This window comes from Haliotis rubra, unplaced genomic scaffold (assembly GCF_003918875.1).
Source record: "Haliotis rubra isolate DU_JTF1 unplaced genomic scaffold, ASM391887v1 Scf355, whole genome shotgun sequence".
Taxonomy (NCBI): domain Eukaryota; kingdom Metazoa; phylum Mollusca; class Gastropoda; order Lepetellida; family Haliotidae; genus Haliotis; species Haliotis rubra.
In genome coordinates, this window is record NW_025767030.1 from 301,661 (window position 1) to 324,856 (window position 23,196).

At 37.4% G+C, this 23,196-nt stretch overlaps 1 protein-coding gene across 1 annotated transcript; it reads left to right on the forward strand.

Moving 5' to 3' along the window:
* The first annotated feature begins 176 nt into the window (after positions 1-176).
* LOC124285211 (splicing factor U2AF 35 kDa subunit-like) lies at positions 177-22,814 on the forward strand. The gene is given in 9 exon segments (XM_046721398.1): positions 177-325; positions 6,349-6,436; positions 9,769-9,835; positions 15,534-15,610; positions 19,737-19,808; positions 20,997-21,062; positions 21,064-21,131; positions 21,271-21,366; positions 22,354-22,814. Coding segments are annotated over 9 exon segments (723 nt in total). The 5' UTR covers positions 177-281; the 3' UTR covers positions 22,499-22,814.
* The last annotated feature ends 382 nt before the right edge of the window (positions 22,815-23,196 follow it).

Genomic DNA, 23,196 nt, shown 5'->3' on the forward strand with positions numbered 1-23,196 from the left:
AAAATACAGTTTGCTGAGAACCTTAAACATTCGCGAAAACATATGGTACCAAATTATTTGCCTGTTTTTTTTATATTTTAAGTCATATGTATCCATGTACATGAGTCGTGTGTTTGGATATAAATATTCAAAGAAAAGGAGTAAACGAGGAGTAAACGTCCATGGGACGATTTCAAAACTCCGCACTCGCTTTGCTCTAAAGCGAAACCTTTCTCTAGGAGTAGACAAAGCGAAAACGAATTTTCAGCACTGTCAGGAGTGATAACTGGTTAACCCAGAAGATGGCTGAGTACTTGGCGTCAATTTTTGGTACAGAAAAGGATAAGTAAGAGTCGTTCTGTTTGGTACTTTTATTTGATGAATAGCAAATTTACATTCTTTACCATACAGTTTAGTTATTCACATGAAAGGAGACTCGCCCACGTGTATATGTTTCACAATATGCGTCTGACTAAGAATCTGGAGGGCAATATTCTACGACTACTAAAGTTGATCAAATGAAATATAAATCTGGAATTATGTCACTCTTAACTTATATGTAATTGGGTGTGTATGTCGTTTACATTTGCAACACAGATTTCTACCATAAATAACAAATTAAGCGCCGTCTTTTGGATGTCTTTACCAAATATCCCCAGTCGTTATTTCCATATGACTATAAAATTTGTAGGCTAAGCCCTGATAGGTTCTAATGGATGTTCTTACTTTCACTTGCTCACGAAGTGGATGTTTAACCTTATAAATTCGGATTTATCTGAACATTTGCATCTTAAGTTACTGAATGAGCACTTAAAGAATGTAACATGGATTTGATTTTTATGTCATATTATGAAGCGGTAGTTGAGTTTTACTTTCAGCAAGGGCATGATAATTTGCGGTAAGACTTCCGCCTATATCCCCCCTAGATTTTAACGATAAAGGAAAATGTATCAAGCAGAATTCAATACAAACTTCTTCTTCTTACACACAGCTGCATCTATGAAAACATGTTTTCTCAATATCTTAAAGCCTCATTCATCTCCATGTTCCAAGCCGATTGCTCCGCTCGTCAAACTCCCTACTGCTTACACAGCCTCACGTCAAAACAGCAATGGGATCAAGAGCGTTCTCTGCTGCAGCCCCCGGCCTACCTTTAGAATACAGCACCACAAACTTTAAAAATACGTCATAATACCCTTTATTATCGTAATGTAATGTGATTTTGTTCGAAAGCACGTTCTCGATACAATGCCCTATGACGCCTGCATGGCAACACGGTTGTCTGGCTCAGCGAGTGCGTTTAAGCTCCGCTCACTGGTGTTTCATTTCTACGAGCTATGTCATTGCACAAGCCCAACGTTGTTGAGAGTTTCCAGTAGTTGTATACCGGCGGATGCTCAATATTTTGCATGCACCAGTTTGAAATATTTTTCTTTTTTCACTAATACGCTCATATTTATTGGTATTGCGGGCTGCTGAGGTGTTATGTTTTGTGTATTTTGTATTTTGTAATTTTTTAAATTTACATATATATTTTTGTCATTCAGTAATTTGCACCATTACACAGAAAAGTGTTTTATTAGTATTTTATTTTTCGAAGTGGTAATAATGCATTACACTAGACACGTCAGTCGTGTTTGTGCCGGTTCGGTCAATGCATTCTATTTATTAGGATTAATTCAAGGGATTGGGGTTAGGGTTAGGGCTAGGGCTTAGGGCTTAGGGTTAGGGTCCTAATGCAATATAGTAGGTACATGTCCGGTGGTTCGGTCAATGCATTCTATTTATTAGGATTATTTCAAGGGGTTAGGGTTAGGGCTGAGGGTTTAGGGGTTAGGGTTAGGGTTAGGGTTAGGGACCTAATCCAATATAGCAGGTACATGTCCGGTGTAATACGTGAGTACCATTTGTTGTTTTTCTTTTTTGCATTTTAATACTTTTTTTTCACACAAAAACGGGAAACCAAAAACGTAGAAAGTACATTATGAAATGGGTTAATGTAGAAATTTTTGGCTAATGGAAATTGGCCTGGAATTTGCACTCAAGCCTATTTCACACGCAACATAAATTTTGTTCAGTAATGATTCAAGGCTAACTCACCCTCGCGTGCATTACTGCACATGCTCATGTCTCCCTCGCTCCTTAGTGCGATCCACATTATCCTTACAGTGTTCCCTACATCACTTTTCTGTCACAAAATCACCGATTTATATAAAAGCGCCATTCATGCATGCACCGTGGAAATTCACGCCTGACGCTTGACGCCAACAACCCTTTTCAGTTTGAGGCATATCGGCTCATTCCACGCCACACGTTAATTTGTAGATTACGGAATGGGACGAAGTGTGCCAAATGGCATCGGATCCATTCAGCAATTGTCCGAAGAATAAAATCACGCCGACACCAAGTCTACCCGTAGCATTCGTAATTGTCCGTGACCTATTCGACTCTTTCCGTTCATTTCCGTGACGTCACAGGAATGACTCGATAAATTTGCACATTGTGCAACATTGTGGACGTAGCTCAGTCGGTTAGCTGTCGAGCTAACAATCCAAGGTCGCGGGTTCGCGTCCAACAGGTTCTCACAAACTGGTTGCTTGTCTTAATGATATGTGACCTACGGCAGAGATTGTCCTCACGAGAAGTTGTGGTGCTGTATTCTAAAGGTGCTCCCAGCCCCCTATGTCTGGAACATTCTACCACTCACCCTAAAAGAAATAGAATCTGCTGATGCTTTCAAAACTGCCCTCAAAACTCATCTGTTCAAACTCTCTTTTCCATAGACATTGTCTACAATCTTTTCTCTTCATAGCGCCATTGAGCAATATCCTTTGGAAATAGGCGCTCTATAAATCAATTATTATTATTATTATTATTAATGTCTTTGAGTGGCATTTTAGAAGTTGAATTTGTCTTTCAGTATGTTCAGATACAATTAAAGAAACATCTTAAAACCCATCCTTATCCAGATATGGAATATATATTCAGGTGATATGATTTGACAAGAATGAAATTTAAGGGGGGATAAGGGTGGAAGTCTTTCCGGGAAACTATTACGGTAGCGGTAGTCTATTGCAACATGCTATTGCTACCCACTATTGCAATACTATTGCAATTGTTATTGTTTTACTTGAATTGTCTCATTTGAAGTCATTCCCATTATTTGTATAGTCTATGTGAAATAAAAAAAAGCTGAAGTAGTTTCAGTGTCTTTTGATAACTTGACAAGAAACTTGAAACCCAGATCAAGTAAACAGTTAAAACATAATAAACTCAATGAAGCTGCAAGTCTGCACCCAAACAATAAAACAAATTACAAAACAACATAAATACCCATCTAAATACCCATTTGGATTGAGCATGAAAACTGAAAGTATCTAGGAATTGCACCTCTAATAGAGTAACTTGTGTAAGTCCTCAGAACACAACACAGTGAGATATCACAATAATAAAGTGTCCAGATCAAAGTCAAAGAATATTTGAAAATTTACAGGTACCAAAACGTAACCATGTTTCAACATATTTTGTCAAACTATGATTATGGATTAAGCAAAGAAAGAATGTTGAATAATTCAGAAAGTGTCTGAATAAACATAGTAACTTTATAACCATTAGCATGAATATTCAATATTATCGTTAACTCAATAACTTCAATCAGCGCTCAGTTCTTACAAAACATTTACATCAGTCAAGTGTCAAGTACAAGGGTATAATAGTATAACACCATGTGATATATAATTGTTCATTTAGCAGAATGAGTTCAAATATTGATCTCCAAGCTACAATTTTGTATTCCTTTTGGCAATGAAAATGCAATTTTTATATAAAGAAATGACTGAACATTACAGACTAACTTTATAATCTCAACCAATAGCATGAAGAAATCTTCCTTACTTGAATCAATCAAAAATAGTGGTCACAAGTGAAACACATCACTTTTACTTAGATAAAACTACTCGTTCATCAGTCACAATGCAGATGACAAGAAGTTAAACCATAGCACATGTATAACAACAGTAATTTGCAACATAGGCGGATATGACACTGTTTCAAAGGTACCACAGTAACAACTTTAGAAGCTATAAGTTGAATCATAACTAATAAGACTTGCATAAGGGAGACTTTGTATTAGACATGTAGTTTTATATTAATTACAAAAACGTATATACATGTCATGATCAACTTGTTAAATTACAGAAGTTCAAAAATCTTCACAAGGTTGAACATCCATTAGTGCGATTGATTTTGAACTACCACTTCTAAAATATCTTTTAAGAATAATCTTCCACTTAGTTGTGTACATGAGCTAGTTAAAGTTACAACTCTTAAAGAATGACATGGTACTCTTCAAGAACATGGGGAACAGCTATGTTCTTAGACAAAAAAGGTATTTGTCAATTCCTGTTATACATTTTACAGCAGAGTTACTTAATTCTCAGTGACAGGTTTACACTCTCAATTTCTTTTTGAGGAACAGCAAGTGATCCACAAGTACTCAATTCTTAGAGATGGTCATTGGGCAGTAACAATATCGCCAGCATTTGAAAAAACACGCTCTGACGTAGCAGGAATTGCCAAATACTTTTTTGGTATCGTTTATCAAAGGAAGTCAATTACTCAATACCAGTAGTCACACATACCATTGATTCATCAATAGTTTTTTGTTTCTACCATCGATTACTAGTAATTGAAATCGGAGACTCAACCATTGCAATCCATCGATAGTTCGATGCATCGATGATTACTGTGTTATGACATCACAATCCACAAGTTATAGAACAAACTTTATTGATAACAACTTCTTTTTATTCGTGAGTGCGACGTTTCGATACAGATTCTTGTACCGTTGTCAAGCATAATGGAACATGAAGAAGGGGGAAGTGTATATATACTGGATGTAACAATGTAACAAAGAAAACAACATAATTAACATAATTGGCTAGGCAGAAAGTTGATGAAGCCAGAGTGTAGACAAAGGACAGGCGTGGAAGCCAATGATGTACAAATAATAATGAGATGTTCATACAGCAGAGTTTATACAGTAGATTGGGCTTGGTGGATAAGTGCATCATAAGCAGATGGAATGAAGTATCCTTGGTCTCGGTTGATGGTGGGCTTTTGGCGTTTGATGTGGATGGCTTCGGTGAGCTTGCGTTTAGTGAAGTCTGTTTGTTTGTTAGAGAGAATGGTGATGTCAGACCACTCTATTTGATGATTGGGGCTTGCTTTCATGTGGCAAGATCCGTGACATCTCCAATCCAGGTCCCATCATCAGCTACGATGTTGTGGACCTATTTACTAGTGTACCTAGAGAAGAAGCGCTCAAAGCCTTACGCCACAGAATTGACAAACTTCAACAACCCCTCAACACCAGCCTCTCAACCGACTCCATCATGTCACTGGAGATGTCACGGATCTTGCCACATCAAGGCAAGCCCCAATCATCAAATAGAGTGGTCTGACATCACCATTCTCTCTAACAAACAAACAGACTTCACTAAACGCAAGCTCACCGAAGCCATCCACATCAAACGCCAAAAGCCCACCATCAACCGAGACCAAGGATACTTCATTCCACCCGCTTATGATGCACTCATCCACCAAGCCCAATCTACTGTATAAACTCTGCTGTATAAACATCTCATTATTATTTGTACATCATTGGCTTCCACGCCTGTCCTTTGTCTACACTCTGGCTTCATCAACTTTCTGCCTAGCCAATTATGTTAATTATGTTGTTTTCTTTGTTACATTGTTACATCCAGTATATATACACTTCCCCCTTCTTCATGTTCCATTATGCTTGACAACGGTACAAGAATCTGTATCGAAACGTCGCACTCACGAATAAAAAGAAGTTGTTATCCATAAAGTTTGTTCTATATTGTACTTCCCAACTTCTAAAATGCCACTCAAAGAAACAATCCACAAGGAAGTACTATAAGTGACGTTGAAAACTTGAACTGTTATTAACCAAATAATGATGATTTATTCTTGCTAGATAATAGAGTTGAAACTTGAATTGTTATTACACAATGATTGCTGATTACACAATGTATACTTGATAGTAGGATTTTCCAAATGAATAGATAAACGGCTTCAGATGTATAAAAATTTCATCAAAAGTTAATCAAGAGGTCCCACACACTTGGCAGGTAGACACCTTGAACACGATTCATTGCCAGTTTGTCGTCTTATTTCCACAGCCTACAGTAGTTTTCTCCAACACCAGTCGTTATTATTGCTAGAAAGCACCCTGATGTTATTCCACATGATCACATGATTTGGGTTATTTGTCATGTGCTATATCACGATTCATGTATCAGTATATACATTGCAGTATAACATTTGTGTTTCTTTCCTTTACAGAGTCAACTGTTCTTTTTACTTTAAAATTGGAGCCTGTCGCCATGGTGAGAGATGCTCCCGACTGCATAACAAACCAACATTTAGCCAGGTATGTGACTGTCAAACCTCAAATTTTAAAAAATGAAGTTTCAAGATATGTTGCAGTTGAATGGAAGTTCTATTTAAGCAGTGTGCCATCTGTTAAGATTATTAATTAATTGTTTTGTCACTGAAATTTTGTGGATCATTAATTTCTTTTAATCACTGTCATCTTCATTGAGATATGGCCCATTGTTGACAGCTCGAGAGGTTCAAATTCAAATGGTCCTATTAAAAATCTATTTGAATCAATGACATTGTCTATTTTGTTGACAAATTTGATAAAACTTTGGAAATGTGTATGTTGTACTGGAACAGAAGGTGTATATTATATACTTTGGATGTTGATCAATTTGTACTTCTAACCATAAGATCATCGTTTACACAATGTCATGATTGTGTCCCCACATAAGTTTTCAGTGTTACAACTGATTTTTGATTGATGATTGAGCTCCAATGATCGATCTGAGTATTGTGATTATATGATCTAAACTACCAGTTGTCTGAGTGGGTTAAATCGCTAACTTTGTGTGCTGGCGATTACATTGAGTGTGGGATTGAATCCAAGGTGGGACTAAATCTAACAAAAGTATTGGAAATTCCTATAGTAACATTAAACAATGATGAATATAAAGATTGGATCCTTGCTACCACCATCCAAGTAGTGTCAGCACTGATGAGATGTACATTCAGGTGTTTGCTGTTCAGGTTTCTGTCTTGTTGACTATATTTAGTATGGGTCCAGTCAAAAACAGCCAGGACCAATATTTATTATGATTGCCTTTTCTCTCGACCAATAGTTTAAAACTAAATGGAAGCAATGCTCTTGTCTGACATGAAGCCTTTGACGGATATATAGATAACTGTCATGGTCTAAGATACATATCTGCTTGTGCTGACAAACAGTTTCCTTTCCTTGATATAACACAGCAGTTTGTATCATTGCATCTGATACAGAGGTACAGATAAGCTGCGTATCTGCGTAAATTACGCAAACATTTATATGAAAACCCAATTCCTATTACGTCTATTGCGTACAAGTACGCCTGAAGTTTTGTAAATACTCAATAAATGTGATCTTACATGCGTACACACAAAAATGTCAAGTCGTAGCTTGCGTACCGGTGGATAGATAAAATAGCTGATGTATACTGAGAGGCTCTATTTTAGGACATGAACTTGACATCTTGCAGTCTTTCTTATCGTTTCTCATATTAGAGATCAAAGGTAAATCACAAACACTAACATTTAAACTATATTATATTTCTAAAATTAATGGAAAATGGCAAAATACCCAACTGGGTTTGATTGAGGTGAGTACAATTTATTTCTTTACTCAAAGGAAACTTAGGATACCCAATTGAGATGAACACAAGGGAGTACATAACTCAATGACCCAAAAAGTTATCTGTAGCTCTGTGATATAACTTTTGTGGTGGTATATGTAATGGGGGAAATGTCTTCTCTGAAATATAAACTGTATGTTTAGTTATAGTACCACTGTACACTGTATGTATTGTACTCTGTATGTATTGTATTGTACTCTGAGCAAGACTGAAGGTAGTGACTCCGCGCTAAAAAGTCACATGACTGGCCACATGATTACACTAGGTATACATTAGGACTGCACAGTATTACTTCATCGCAATACACCTTTCAAACGATTCGTATTGCAATGTTTTTTCTCAGAACTATCATATTGGGTAATAAAGTATAAATGAAGTTTTGTGATTATCTGTATGATTTAAGAGTTTAAATCAACACAGACTTTTCATTCACACTGAAGTTTTCCATTGTAATTAATTGACAAAGCAGCATACTTTGCATGCAATACATTTTATGATAAAGAAAATGCAGTCCCTCAAAATGAAATCTAAATTTGAAATTTGTGTTATCACAACCATTACGTTTACTTTTATGGCATTAGTGCAAAGAAAATAGGCTCTGCATGTACAATCGATGTCAGCAACAGTCAAACACCTAGGCTCCAATATATCACAATACGTATCAGAATACGGGTACCAGAATCACAATATATTGCAATACATATTGGAATATGGGTACCAGAATCACAATATATCACAATACGTATCAGAATACGGGTACCAGAATCACAATATATTGCAATACATATTGGAATACGGGTACCAGAATCACAATATATCACAATACGTATCAGAATACGGGTACCAGAATCACAATATATCACAATAGGTATCAGAATACGGGTACCAGAATCACAATATATTGCAATACATATTGAATATGGGTACCAGGATCACAATATATTGCAATACGTATTGGAATATGGGTACCAGAATCACAATATATCACAATACGTATCAGAATATGGGTACCAGAATCACAATATATTGGAATACGGGTACCAGAATCACTATATATCACAATACATATCGGAATACAGGTACCTGAATCACAATACGTATCGGAAAATATGGGTACCAGAATCACAATATATTGCAATACGTATTAGAATACGGGTACCAGAATCACAATATATCACAATACGTATCGGAAAATACGGGTACCAGAATCACAATATATTGCAATACGTATTGGAATACGGGTACCAGAATCACTATATATCACAATACATGATCGAATACAGGTACCAGAATCACAATATCGTGTCGGAAAACGTAGATATATGGTACCAGAATCACAATATATTGCAATACGTGATAGAATACGGGTACCAGAATCACAATATATCACAATACGTATCGGAAAATACGGGTACCAGAATCACAATATATCACAATACGTATCAGAATACAGGTACCAGAATCACAATATATTGGAATACGGGTACCAGAATCACAATATATCACAATACATATCAGAATACAGGTACCTGAATCACAATACGTATCGGAAAATATGGGTACCAGAATCACAATATATTGCAATACATATTAGAATACGGGTACCAGAATCACAATATATCACAATACGTATCGGAAAATACGGGTACCAGAATCACAATATATTGCAATACGTATTGGAATACGGGTACCAGAATCACAATATATCACAATATGTATCGGAAAATATGGGTACCAGAATCACAATATATTGCACAATACATATCAGAATATGGGTACCAGAATCACAATATATTGCAATACGTATTGGAATATGGGTACCAGAATCACAATAGTAGGAGGTATATATTGTTGTGGGTAATAATACAACAATATAGTAGGAGGTATACATTGTCATTGGTAATAATACAACTATATTGCAGTAGGTATACATAGTCCATAGCGCAACTAGAAGTATACCATTCGTGTTACATACTTTGCTCCCATCTGTGTCTAGACGGTCCTGCTGCAGAATCTGTACCTGAATCCCCAGAATGCAGCTCTCACAGCCGATGGCTCCCACAGTGAGTATCTCCCACCACAGTTGCTTCTCCTGCTCTCATTGTTGTGCATACTCTGTCTACACGGTGTCCGCTCACTTGCTTCATGTTGTCTATTATAGCCATGTGTCTATGTTGTGATGATGATTGTGCTGAAGGGAAGGCAGTGGCAGATGGAGGCCCTTCTATCCATAAACACCAGGCTTGAACACATGTCCATGCTGAAGTAAAGCGTAACACTGAAGTGCATGCTTATAATTATGTAATTGGAATATTGGACATTCAGTAAAGCTAGTATCATGTATTAGTTAAACATAACTCATCCTACAGCTGTTCAATGTAACCTTATTAATATTCCTTGATCAAAGATTCCTCAATAAACAGTATATACTGTGAGTTTGTCTGGTTGGACTTCTTATCCTCCAAGTTTGGGATTAGCCTGAAACTTGGAATTGCATGTGCCTTGGTGCTCTTAGTGATATGCTTTGACATTGCATCATTTTGAAGTGTGATCTTATGGTACTGCTGTTCTTGTTTTTGTCAAGATGCCTTTTTTTCCCATATGAATTTTTGTGTAGACATTTTTATGTGCAGTTTCAGTCTTGCATGTAGTATTTGACAATGATGTTTTCAGTGAGCATGTATATCTGTCTGAGTGCTGTCTTCAACTCTTCGCTCCCTGACTGCAGATACCATTTCATTTCACCACAATGTATGCTTAGATAAATACAGTGTGTCACTTGGTCTTCACCAAGACAATAGGATATTTTTACAATCATAAGTAAGTTCTATATAATTTCTAGCCTATTTTCATCTGTACTTGTAGCTGTGTCATGTCATTCCTTGAGAGCTGTATATTGTCAGTATTATGTATTTATTGCTGGATAAGAGCACAGTTGTACTTTTTTCTAAATGATGTTTTGAAGTGCTTTAATGATGCATCAAACTATCGATGGATTGCAATTGTTGAGTTTCCGATAGCAAATAATCGATGGTAGAAACGAAAAACTGTTAATACATAGATAGTATGTGTGACTGTCAATAGTTTACTAATTGACTTCTGTTGATAAATGCGCAGAGCAAAATAAAGAAGTATCAGATTTGTTCACTTTGATTTAGAGTTATCTGCCCCTTTTACCTCATAAACAAACACGGGGGCAAACACGGCATGCGACTCAGAGTTTGAAATTGTGAATAACAATATGTTTATATATGAAATGTTTACTTGATCTGGGTTTCAAGTTTCTTGTCAGTTATCAAAAGAGACTGAAACTACTTCAGCTTGTTTCTTAGAAACTATACATTCATTTGGGAAATGACTTCAAATGAGAAAATTCATGGTGAAAAAAGCTATTGCAATAGTATTGCAATAGCTATTCACAATAGACTATCGCTGTCGCAATAGTATATTGCAATAGACTATCACTGTCACAGTAGTATGTTGCAATAGACTATCACTGTCACAGTAGTATGTTGCAATAGACTATCACTGTCACAGTAGTATGTTGCAATAGACTATCACTGTCACAATAGTATGTTGCAATAGACTATCACTGTCACAGTAGTATGTTGCAATAGACTATCACTGTCACAGTAGTATGTTGCAATAGACTATCACTGTCACAGTAGTATGTTGCAATAGACTATCACTGTCACAGTAGTATGTTGCAATAGACAATAGACTATCACTGTCACACTAGACTATTGCTGTCACAGTAGTATGTTGCAATAGACTATCACTGTCACAGTAGTATGTTGCAATAGACTATCACTGTCACAGTAGTATGTTGCAATAGACTATTGCAGTCACAGTAGTATGTTGCAATAGACTATCACTGTCACATCACTGTCACAGTAGTATGTTGCAATGTTGCAATAGACTATATCACTGTCACAGTAGTATGTTGCAATAGACTATCACTGTCACAGTAGTATGTTGCAATAGACTATCACTGTCACAGTAGTATGTTGCAATAGACTATCACTGTCACAGTAGTATGTTGCAATAGACTATCACTGTCACAGTAGTATGTTGCAATATGTTGCAATAGACTATCACTGTCACAGTAGTATGTTGCAATAGACTATCACTGTCACAGTAGTATGTTGCAATAGACTATCACTGTCACAGTAGTATGTTGCAATAGACTATCACTGTCACAGTAGTATGTTGCACATCACTGTCACAGTAGTATGTTGCAATAGACTATCACTGTCACAGTAGTATGTTGCAATAGACTATCACTGTCACAGTCACAGTAGTATGTTGCAATAGACTATCACTGTCACAGACTAGTATGTTGCAATAGACTATCACTGTCACAGCAGTATCACTTAATGGTGTTTCAAACTAACATAGACTATCTGTCACAGTCACAGTAGTATGTTTCAATATATCTGTCTGTAGTATGTTGCAATTCACACTATCCTGTCAGAGTATAATGTCAAACACACACAGATTCAGATTTAGTATTATCTGCAATAGACTATCATTGTCATTATTAACAAACATAAGATTTATAAACAGCAAACAAGTGACACATGTTGCATATAACAACTTCAGTCAAAGTCATATGTTGCAATATACAGTCTGTCACTGGGGCGGCGGGTTGTAGACTATCATCAGACCTTGTTGCAATCTGCCGGACTATTTCACAGTAGTCAATAGACTATCACTGTCACAGTAGTATGTTGCAATAGACTATTGCTGTCACAGTAGTATGTTGCAATAGACTATCACTGTCACAGTAGTATGTTGCAATAGACTATCACTGTCACAGTAGTATGTTGCAATAGACTATCACTGTCACAGTAGTATGTTGCAATAGACTATCACTGTCACAGTAGTATGTTGCAATAGACTATCACTGTCACAGTAGTATGTTGCAATAGACTATCACTGTCACAGTAGTATGTTGCAATAGACTATCACTGTCACAGTAGTATGTTAGACTATAGACATATCACTGTCAATAGACATCACCGTGTAGTATGTTGCAATCAGTAGTATATCATTGCTGTCACAGTAGTATGTTGCAATAGACTATTGCTGTCACAGTAGTATGTTGCAATAGACTATCACTGTCACAGTAGTATGTTGCAATAGACTATTGCTGTCACAGTAGTATGTTGCAATAGACTATCACTGTCACAGTAGTATGTTGCAATAGACTATTGCTGTCACAGTAGTATGTTGCAATAGACTATCACTGTCACAGTAGTATGTTGCAATAGACTATCACTGTCACAGTAGTATGCTGCAACAGACTATTGCCGTCACAGTATGTATGTTGCAAATGCAATGTCACAGTAGTATGTTGCAATAGACTATCACTGTCACAGTAGTATGTTGCAATAGACTATTGCTGTCACAGTAGTATGTTGCAATAGACTATTGCTGTGACAGTAGTATGTTTCAAATGACATAATTATTGTAATGTTTTAAGTTTAATTAGATTATCCAAAGGTATGGGCACATATATTCTCACAAAGACACATCTAAATTATCTGTCTGGAGCCCCGTGGCACCCTTTGTAAAATTGCATTTGGATTTGAGAAGTGTTTAGCATTCATTAATTATACTAGTTGACAAGTTGTTCCCCAAAACAAGGAGTAATGGCGTTATGAATGGTGAAATGTAATGGTGTCTGGAGCCTTCAGGAAGTGGCAGTGAAAGGGCTGTCTATCATTTTGTTTGACAATGCTATCATAATGACAATAATTTTACAGTCTCCTGCTGCAACTGGTCTATTTTGAACAGTAATCAACATTTTATTTCAGTATCCTTATTTTGCTTTAATTTTGTTTTTGTAACTTTTGTCTCTTTTGCCTGTTCCTATTTTCACTTGGTGGTGTTCGTGATATGTATTATGGCACTAAGTGTTGTAGCCATATCCATGTGATCTCTACTATGTAATAAACATGTTCTCTTTATCATCATACAATTTGCAAGCTGCTATTGGTTACAGCTGCTTGTAGGTAATAAGTTTGAAGGTACCTCATCATGGATGGGCTTCAACCTTGAAGGTTGATGTCTACCTGCTATTTCAGGATTGCATGTTGATTGTCTTGTGATTGTCGTGTACACTTCACTTCCATCCTGTTTCTGTAATGGGAGTTCCATATAAAATGTCATGAAAACACCACTGAACTCTGTGATGTAATAACATTATATCATTGAATGTAAGTTAGGCTGTTTATAAAACATGATACAATTTGAAACCATTTAAAACCCACAATGTACTTTGTGCTACTTATGCTTATTGACATGATTGATTATACATATAAGTACAGTGTCTGAATTGTACATTGGATACCACCTTCAACGTTGATTAAAGATCAAGAAGTTAACTCTCCGAATTACTACTTTAGGACAAATGTAATATTGCAGTTGTATTCTGTTTGGAAGTTTATCAGCGTGTCTTTGTTATGTGTACACTTGTGATTGTCCAGTAATATGTAGAGAGTATTTGCACTGAAGCATTTCTTCAAATAATAACATGATCCAGTGAGTTTTTCATAACTGACAAATCCTAGGCAACAGGAATGGGGGGAAGTATATTCATTGAGTGGTTTATGTATGTTGTCTGTGTGTGAGGTGTGTATGTGGTTTGTGTTAGGTGTGTAAGTTTAGTCTGTGTGTGAGGTGTCTATTGTGACAGTGTGTCATGTGTGTCTATAGAGACTGTGTGTCTATATTGATGTGTGTTAAATGTCTCTTGTGACAGTGTGTCGTGTGTCTATAGTGACAGTGTGTGAGAAGTATCTATATTGATTGTGAGGAGTATCTATAGTGACGTGTCTATAGTGACATTTGTGATGTGTCGATTAGTGGTGTTCCGATTAATTGAAATAATCGAAGATTGGTCGCAGTGGCCAAACGACCAAGCAATCGATCCCATTTTCTCATAATCGAACACAAACGATTTTGGAACCGCTGTAATAGAGTTTGAAATACTTGATGATGGAACATATCTAGGACGTTGTCAGGGCCGGAAAACGTGTTTAATTCTTAGAAAACTCACTTCACTTTCTGAAAAGTCATGACTGAATATTTCTTGAAGGATCTGGGAAGTTTATGTTACACTGGAACAGAATCATTTTCCACTGGATGTGAAATTTGCAAATGTAATTTGTGCAGTTTCTAAATAAAACAAAAAAAAACAACAGAGAACCAAATGTTTTTTTCTTTATACTTGTCTGCAACTACAACCTGAATAGGAAAATCTAAAAAATGATGCTAACCAATTTTTTTCGATGATTGGTCGTTGGTATCGAACCAATCATTAATTGTGAGATTTCAACCAATTCCCAACACTAGTGTCGATAGTGACAGTGCACGAGAAGTATCTGTAGTGACAGTGTGTGATGTGTGTCTATTGTGATGTATGTCTATAGTGACTGTGTCTGTAGTGACAGTGTGACATGTGTCTATAGTGACAGTGTGTGACATGTGTTTATAGTGAGGTGTGTCATTGTGTGTGTATTGTTTCAGTGTGAGGTGTGTATGTGTGTTGTCACTGTGTGAGGCATGTATGTTGTCTGTGTCGTCACTGTGTACATTGTGTGACTGTATGTATGTGTTATGTCACAGTGTATGTTTCTCGGTATGTTGCCTGTTGGTAACCTCTCTGGGTGAAGAGTTTATGTTTTATCACTTATAGAAGCATGGTGTCTTGTATACATTACTACACCAGACATTCATGTGTATTTTTTGTTTCAGTCACTGTCGATGAAGTGGAAGCACAACAGGAGTTTGACGATTTTTTTGAGGAGGTATTTACTGAATTAGAGGACAAGGTAATTGATACATGTCATCTGATTTCAGTGCTGCCAGACCCACCCACAGTTATCTCACCATCATCGTTGACATACGAAGTACAGGCCTCATGTACTGTGTGTACTGTGTCTTGTGTTTCTGTCGGTGATCACACATGGGAGGACAGACAGATTATGTAGAGCAATGTTAGTATTTGGTAAGAGGTAAACGCATGAATGTATTTCTGAGAAATTGTAAACTGTCGGCAAGGTCTGTCTGTCCTCCTTGTGTGGTGTCCTGTGCAAGTCACACACATCACCCCATGTCATCATCGTCAGTAACACCCACTTTGTTTCTGTTTGTAGCCAGCGGAGGGTATTGTTATCATTATAGCGAAGTAATTTCATTGTCATCATATGTGAATTAATGGCCACCATTTTTGTTTTTCCCACTCTATTTTAGTCCAAATGGACGAGTTTGAGATTCAGCAGCACTATGACGAGTTTTTTGAAGAAGTTTATGTTGAAATGGAAAAGGTAGGCTGCAGCTCGTCCCCTACCCCCAGCAACTTACATCATTAACATTGTGACTCCCTGCTACTGCATGTCAGTCTTGCTATTCAGGACTGGCATACTGCACTAACCACTACTTACAGGAGCTTGTACACACTTGACACTACAGTGGTCTTAGTTCTATATATGTTGGGAGATTACAGTTGAGCCTTTAACACCAAGCATGTCATTGCACTGTGGGATATTGTGACCATAGACATTAACTTAAAGTTTTGTCATAGCTAGCTGGATCAAGAATCCAATATTCCATAGGCCTTTCGCATGTTTCATGACAAAAATATTATTGATGTGTATGTAACAATAACTTAAAACTGTGACTTTCAATGGTATTAAAGAACGTAACACATGGAAAGGTTTGCACTGAATCAGAATTTGTCTGTTCAGTTTTGATTGTATCAAATTTCATTTAGTTGTGGTAGGGGATTGGGGGAAGAGACATGTTGTGACGTTCAGATTCTGAAGGAAGGGCATATTATATTGTGGCATTCCCTTGTTCAGGGAGGGGCATGTAATATGACAATGTTGGTGGACATAGTATGCTGGATGTCAGTCGCTGTTGACTCCATGTTGGCCTGTCTTAGCATGAATATTGAAACATGGCATGCATGTGGTATTTCATTCATCGCGTGGGGAATTCATTAATCATTTGTGCTTGGGCCCTGCACTTTTAACCATCCAAAGATAAATGAAGTGTTGATTGCTGAGGTAGTATTCAAGAGTTGGAGATGTAGGAGGAATGTGATACTCGTTACGTGGCCTGTATGGGTTTACCTCTTGCCTGAAAATCCCATCCCAAGCATGTTGGCAGGGAATGGGGCTGTCCAGTGGGAGATGTTAAAAGAAGAATTGTGAAGGCTGAAATCAAATCTAACTTGTATTGTCCAGTATTCTATGGAGGACACTAATTGAAGTCATAAAGATTTGTCCTTGTTCCACGAGTATCTAAAGCAATCACAGCCCTGACTTAATGTATATGAGTGGGTGGGTGTTTACTCATATGACGGGTAATATAATGCAGTAAGCCATTTTGATAGACTAAGTAGTACAGTGGTTAATACTTAAAGGAGGTCACAGGAAATGGTTTTAAACTCCATACATGCTAAGATGATTGTTATTGATTGAAGTTCACTCTAAACTTAAATTTGGGATTCCTGATATGTGGATTGTGTGAAAGATAGACCTGGTTGCACATCGTGGCACTGTATGGTAATAAATGGTGCGGTTCTCCCAAACACTGTTTATTTATATGCTTTCTGTGGTTACTCCATCGTGGGGAATTAGGCCTCAAACATCAGTTACCTAAACATGTTTATAAATGACATTAATTATTTGCAAGATTATTAACAGAGTGGTTTGTTTTTTTCAAATTGTAAGTGAATTATTATGTAAACTCATGGGCAAAAGGAAGTATAGGTCATTTTGAAATCTCAGTAAAACAGAAACAACACAAGATTTGGAATTATGTAATAGATGTAATTTGTAGCAAATTCATTTGCACTTTGCTGTGTGTACAAATCATCACCTTGTTGAAAGAACGGAAAGGTGACATTGACATTCAAACAGTCAGGGGGTAAATATCAAAGTTACAATGATCTTCCTTTGACGAATTGCGCACACAAAAGACAGAAAAGTTTGTTCCAGAACAATCACGTCAGTAGCGTGTGTCCGCCAGCAGCCTCGTCGCATCGATGGCGTAGAGCGTCGGATGACGACATTTGGCAGTTGCTGCCATTCGTCCCTCAGTGACCTTCCAACTCTTGTCTTGTGTGTGGAGGGTGATGACGACCACAAATTTGTCTTCCCAAATGATCCCACAAATGCTCAATCGGATTCATATCTGGTGATCGAGAAGGCCAGAGTAGAACATTAATGTTATTCTGATTAAGAAAGTTTCTCGTCGCTATTGCTGTATGGGGAGTTGCATTGTCTTGCTGAAACAATATACCTTTTGGTTGATTGATCAAGAAAGGTAAGACAGCAGCCTGCAAGACTTGATTTCGGTACTTATTAGCATTGAGATTCCCCTGAATAACTACCAAGGGTGTCGTTTGGTCGCCAATAATGCCACCTCACCCCCATACCATCACTACCTCCACCATAAGCATGGTCTTTTTTAATGCATGCTGATGCAAAACGTTCACCCCGTCACTGTAAACTCTGTCGGACGTCATTTTTGTGCAGACAAAACCGACTTTCATCAGTGAAGAGGACCCTACGCCAATCACGCACTTGCTAGCATTATACTCATCTTGCCCATTGCAGTCTTTCAAGTCGATGTTGTTGAGTTAGCCTCATTCCACGGAATGGTCGATAGCAACGTATTCCATCTGCTCTCAAATGTCTGAGGACAGTCCTACGACTGATGCGACGTCCCAACTCTGTTTCGGCCGTTGACGTTGCCGTAACAAATCAATTTCGGAGGTGTATCAGGCGTATATGGTGATCTTCACGTGCGCTGGTTACACGTGTACGTCCACTCCTCAGCCTGTCCTGTGTTCGACCTGTCTGTCTGAATTGTTGGAGGAGTCTTGCTATCGTTAGTGGCGTACAACCAACTCTTCATGCAATTCTGACGTTCGTCACTCCCATATCGGACATCCTTTTGGCCCTCTCTCTCTGTTCTGGCGTCAGTCGTGGCATAATTTTCATGTGTTTTCAGCAGCTGTGATATGACGGGACTGATGCATCACATTTTTACTGAAACTTTGTAAGTGCATTGTGTGCTAGGAGCATGGAACATGCTTTCCACATTTGTGACGTCATCACTCTCACCGTTCGAACGTGTTGCGTTTTGGCGGTGTATTTCCCTTCCCAGTAGTGGGGCCAACATTGCCAGAATGTCTAATTCTCATAACCATGTCAATGACAGTGAAACAATACTTTTTCCAGTCCTATACTTTCTTTGGCCCATGAGTTTATTAGAAATGGTATATGATAAAAAAATCTCTCTATATTATCTTGACTTCCTTTTGTGTGCCACTTTTTATCTCTCCTTTTTACCTGTTTTGATTAGGATCTCTTGAATAATGTGAATTAGGTTACATAAATGAGACATAAGGTTCATCACAGAATCGACAAATTGTCCGTGCCAAAAACCTTTGATTCTACAAGCCCAAACCTGTTTCTTGGCATTATCTCATTAAATCTTTGTTGTTGTTTTTGTATTGACTTTAATTTTGGAACCTACTGAACAGATGTTACTTGTGACAGCTTATACCAGAGAAGTACAAAATGAGGCTGGCAAGAGACCCGACACCGGTTCAGATTTGGATATATTGCTCGCAATTTTAGCCTTAATGTTGGGGAAATGTTAAAAATTATCACTGAAGACAATATTTTGTGTATATGACCAGGAGTTTAAGTTGCCGTGAAGGAACAGGTTTGATTACAACAAAATGTTTACTCAGGGACAGTGGCATTTTAAGATGCTAAAGGCTTGGAGACATGTATTCCTAACTGAATTTCATCACCTACTAAACTTGGAACAAGAACAGATATACTATTGTAAGTAGGAGAGTATAGTGAGGAGCCGTGACTAGCACAGTTTGTTGCTGTTTGAACAGTCCCTGCATAGTTACACGTGTGTCTATTTCAGTATGGTGAAATCGAGGAGATGAACGTGTGTGACAATCTTGGAGATCATCTGGTGGGCAATGTCTATGTGAAGGTAAGAATCACTGAATACATTTGAACATATCCTTGTTGGGTTTTGATATTGGTTTGTCTCTTGTGGTGATTCCAGGACAGGTGCCCAGTACCACATGTCACCCAAGTATAACACATTCAAATATGATAGTGCCCTAACTCAACCCTCCAATACCATATAATGCTGCACGAGGATACCAAACACTTGGACATGCATGTTACATGTTCCATTAACATGATTAAACCCAAAGTTTCCACACAAGCGTAACAAATAGCAATTAATGTAGTAGTTTCTGATATTTGAATGTGTAGGAGTGCAGGCCACTAACAAACTAAGAAGTGTTACGTTGACCTTTTTTTGTTTTGCCATTAGTGATTAAGATTATGACTTGATGAAAGTAAAGAAGACTGTTTCATTTGTAACATCTAACATTATTTGTGTTCTGTAATTTATTGCACTTACAAATGTAGTGGCATTGACCATATAATTGAATGATAGTTTGAGTTGTACTGGAATGCTACAATCCATACAGCTTAACTGCCAACAGTTATGTTCCTAATTTGATACATATTACTATATAGCCCATAACGTGATTATATACCTCTAAATGACTTTGATTACCCAATCACAATCCAGTATTTACTGGTCATGGTAGAATCCATATTTTGTTTGTAAATACTTTAAACTTGCAATATATATATTTGTTAGTATGCTGGTGCTTGCAACATACTCCAGTAAACCAACATAATATGAATTCACATCCTGTACATTCATATTTTGAAGTTTAAGGGATGCCAGCTTTTCTCTGACACGCATTCATGGCTCAGAACTATATTCTGGCACTATTCTTTAAACCTACACAAAACAAATATTGTTGACAAATTGTCAAACTGTGAAGAATATGTTCGCTCTGATATTTAATGGAAATTAAGCAGGAAATACCTTTAACTTCAGACTAAGAATAAATTACTAATATTGCAATACAATATTAGCTAGTAATACTCAAATAGTGCATTGATGTCTAATGTCTCGATTTATAGGATTTCATTTTGTGAAACAGTATTTGAGTGTTTTGACATTATTAAGCTAAGCATGTCAATATTGTAAACAGCCTTTATTTCCCAAGGTTTTCATTGCCATTGAAAGCACCTGCAGATTGCTGTTGAATCTGTTTCCAAGCATGTAACACGTGTTGATGATTTGTTTCAGTTCCGTTATGAGGAAGATGCTGACAAGGCTGTGAATGACCTTAACAATCGCTGGTTTAATGGCCGCCCCCATCCATGCTGAGCTGTCGCCAGTGACTGACTTCAGAGAGGCATGCTGTCGGCAGTATGAGATGGGGTGAGTGGGGAATAGGTTTGCAAATACTGTATTTTATGTGCGAAAATATTCAGCATTGTGTAGGTAGTTATTAAGGTTTGTACATTCATCTGTCCCATGTACAACACATAACCTGACCTTTCTGTGACTTTGTTGTCAGTGAGTGTACACGAGGAGGGTTCTGCAACTTCATGCATCTGAAACCTATTTCCCGGGAACTGAGACGAGAGTTGTATGGTCGACGCAGGAAGAAGAGGTGAGTTGATAATAGGTGTTATAAGACATGATACTGATTTCCAAGTTCCGTTTGTTGTCGTAATAAGATGTTTCACTGAAGATCCCCGTGCCTGAAAGACAGTCATTACCATATTGAGCCTGTCGAAGTGTCATCCTTCCATTTTTCAATGGAAAAAATAAGGCCTATGAAGCTGTAAGTTTTACAGGGTGATCCTAGCAATTGTGTTTCTAACTATTGTTTCTAATCTTAAACATGTGTTTCTAGTTTCTCGGTCCCAAAATCTCTGGGGTTTAGCAGCTGAAAACATACATATTGTCTCAACTGTGGGAATCATGAAAATGTGACTTGCCATTCTGCCACAATGTGTAGCATTTTTCATAATCAAAGGACTGTTTTGTTGTGTGTATGAGACAACGAAGTGACAGGAAGGAATCTGACTTGTATGCACTCTAATCTTCTGTTGGCCAGGACTTAGTTACCAAATGTTGAACACCAAGGTCAACTAGAGGTTAACTACTTCTTCACGGAACATTATCTCCATCAAGATTGTTTTCCCCCATTATATATATATACTATTCACACTTTGCTAAGGATGAAATCATGGATTCAACAGAAAACTATGTTGTGGGGTCAAATTTGGTTTAAATATCTAAGCTTACTGCAAGCATGGATCCCAGGTTTTGACAGGTGTCCTGTACTTGTCAATAACTTTTTCCATGATTTGCAAAATGGTTGATTGGTGCCATGAAAACCATTTTCATGGTTCCTTATGTATCAAGTGCATAATGTTAGATTAAATTGACTGTGCCTAAAGGGGTGTTACTACATTATTATTTATCCAGTTTTAAATGGATACAATTTCAAATTATAAATCTACATTTAAGTGAAGTTGTGAATTCTTGTGATCCTTAGCCAAGTGTGAGTAGTATGTTATCAGATTGCAGCGTTCTCTGTAATGCTTAAGGGCAGTATCAGCTCATTACATGACTTAATTTGTTCTTTTAGATCAAGGTCAAGGTCACCACCCACACGCCGAAACCGCAGTAACAGTAGGGAAAGGGATCGCCGTAGGTCTCGCAGCAAAGAGAGGAGGTCACGTAGTCGTGAGCGCAGGAGGTCCCGGTCACGTGATCGACATGGACGATACTGAGGGAATCTGGATAAATATTTTCCACATTATTGTGGTGAAGTTTTGAGGAGTAAATGGAAGGATATGTCTCTTTCATCACAGAACTGTATCATTGTGACATGATCTTGGAATGTCAGTTTAGATGATAGCATTGCAAGTTATGTTAATGCTCTGTTTCTCTGTCCACTGAGCAGACACCTATGATTTTTGGTTTCATTTGAAATTTTCATAATGCGCTGATAAAAAAAATCATCTGACAAATCCATAATGTCATCATTGTGCAACATGCGTTATTCATGTTTTAATTGTAATATGAAATAAATACCTTTTATAGATACTTTATGTTGTGTTGAATGTAAAGGTCACCCAGTCATTGATATCCTTACCAATGGTTCACTGCATGTTGATAGGATAAAAACACTTTCATTGTTCTTTGAAAATGAGCTTTATCTAGCGAGCATCTTCCTTGTTATTGTGTGAAGCCCATTTCTGGTGTCCCCTGCCGTGATATTGCTGGAATATTGCTAAAAGCGGCGTAACACTAAACTCAGTCAGTCTTCCTTGTTATGTACTTGTATGATAATGATTGAAACAATCACGTCTTTACCCCAAAGTTGATATTTTTTAATCAACGAGTAATGCCACCACTATTGGTCGAACTTTCATTCATTTGACAAATCATACTGCATATGAGCCTGCTTGTCCGTTATCAAGGACCT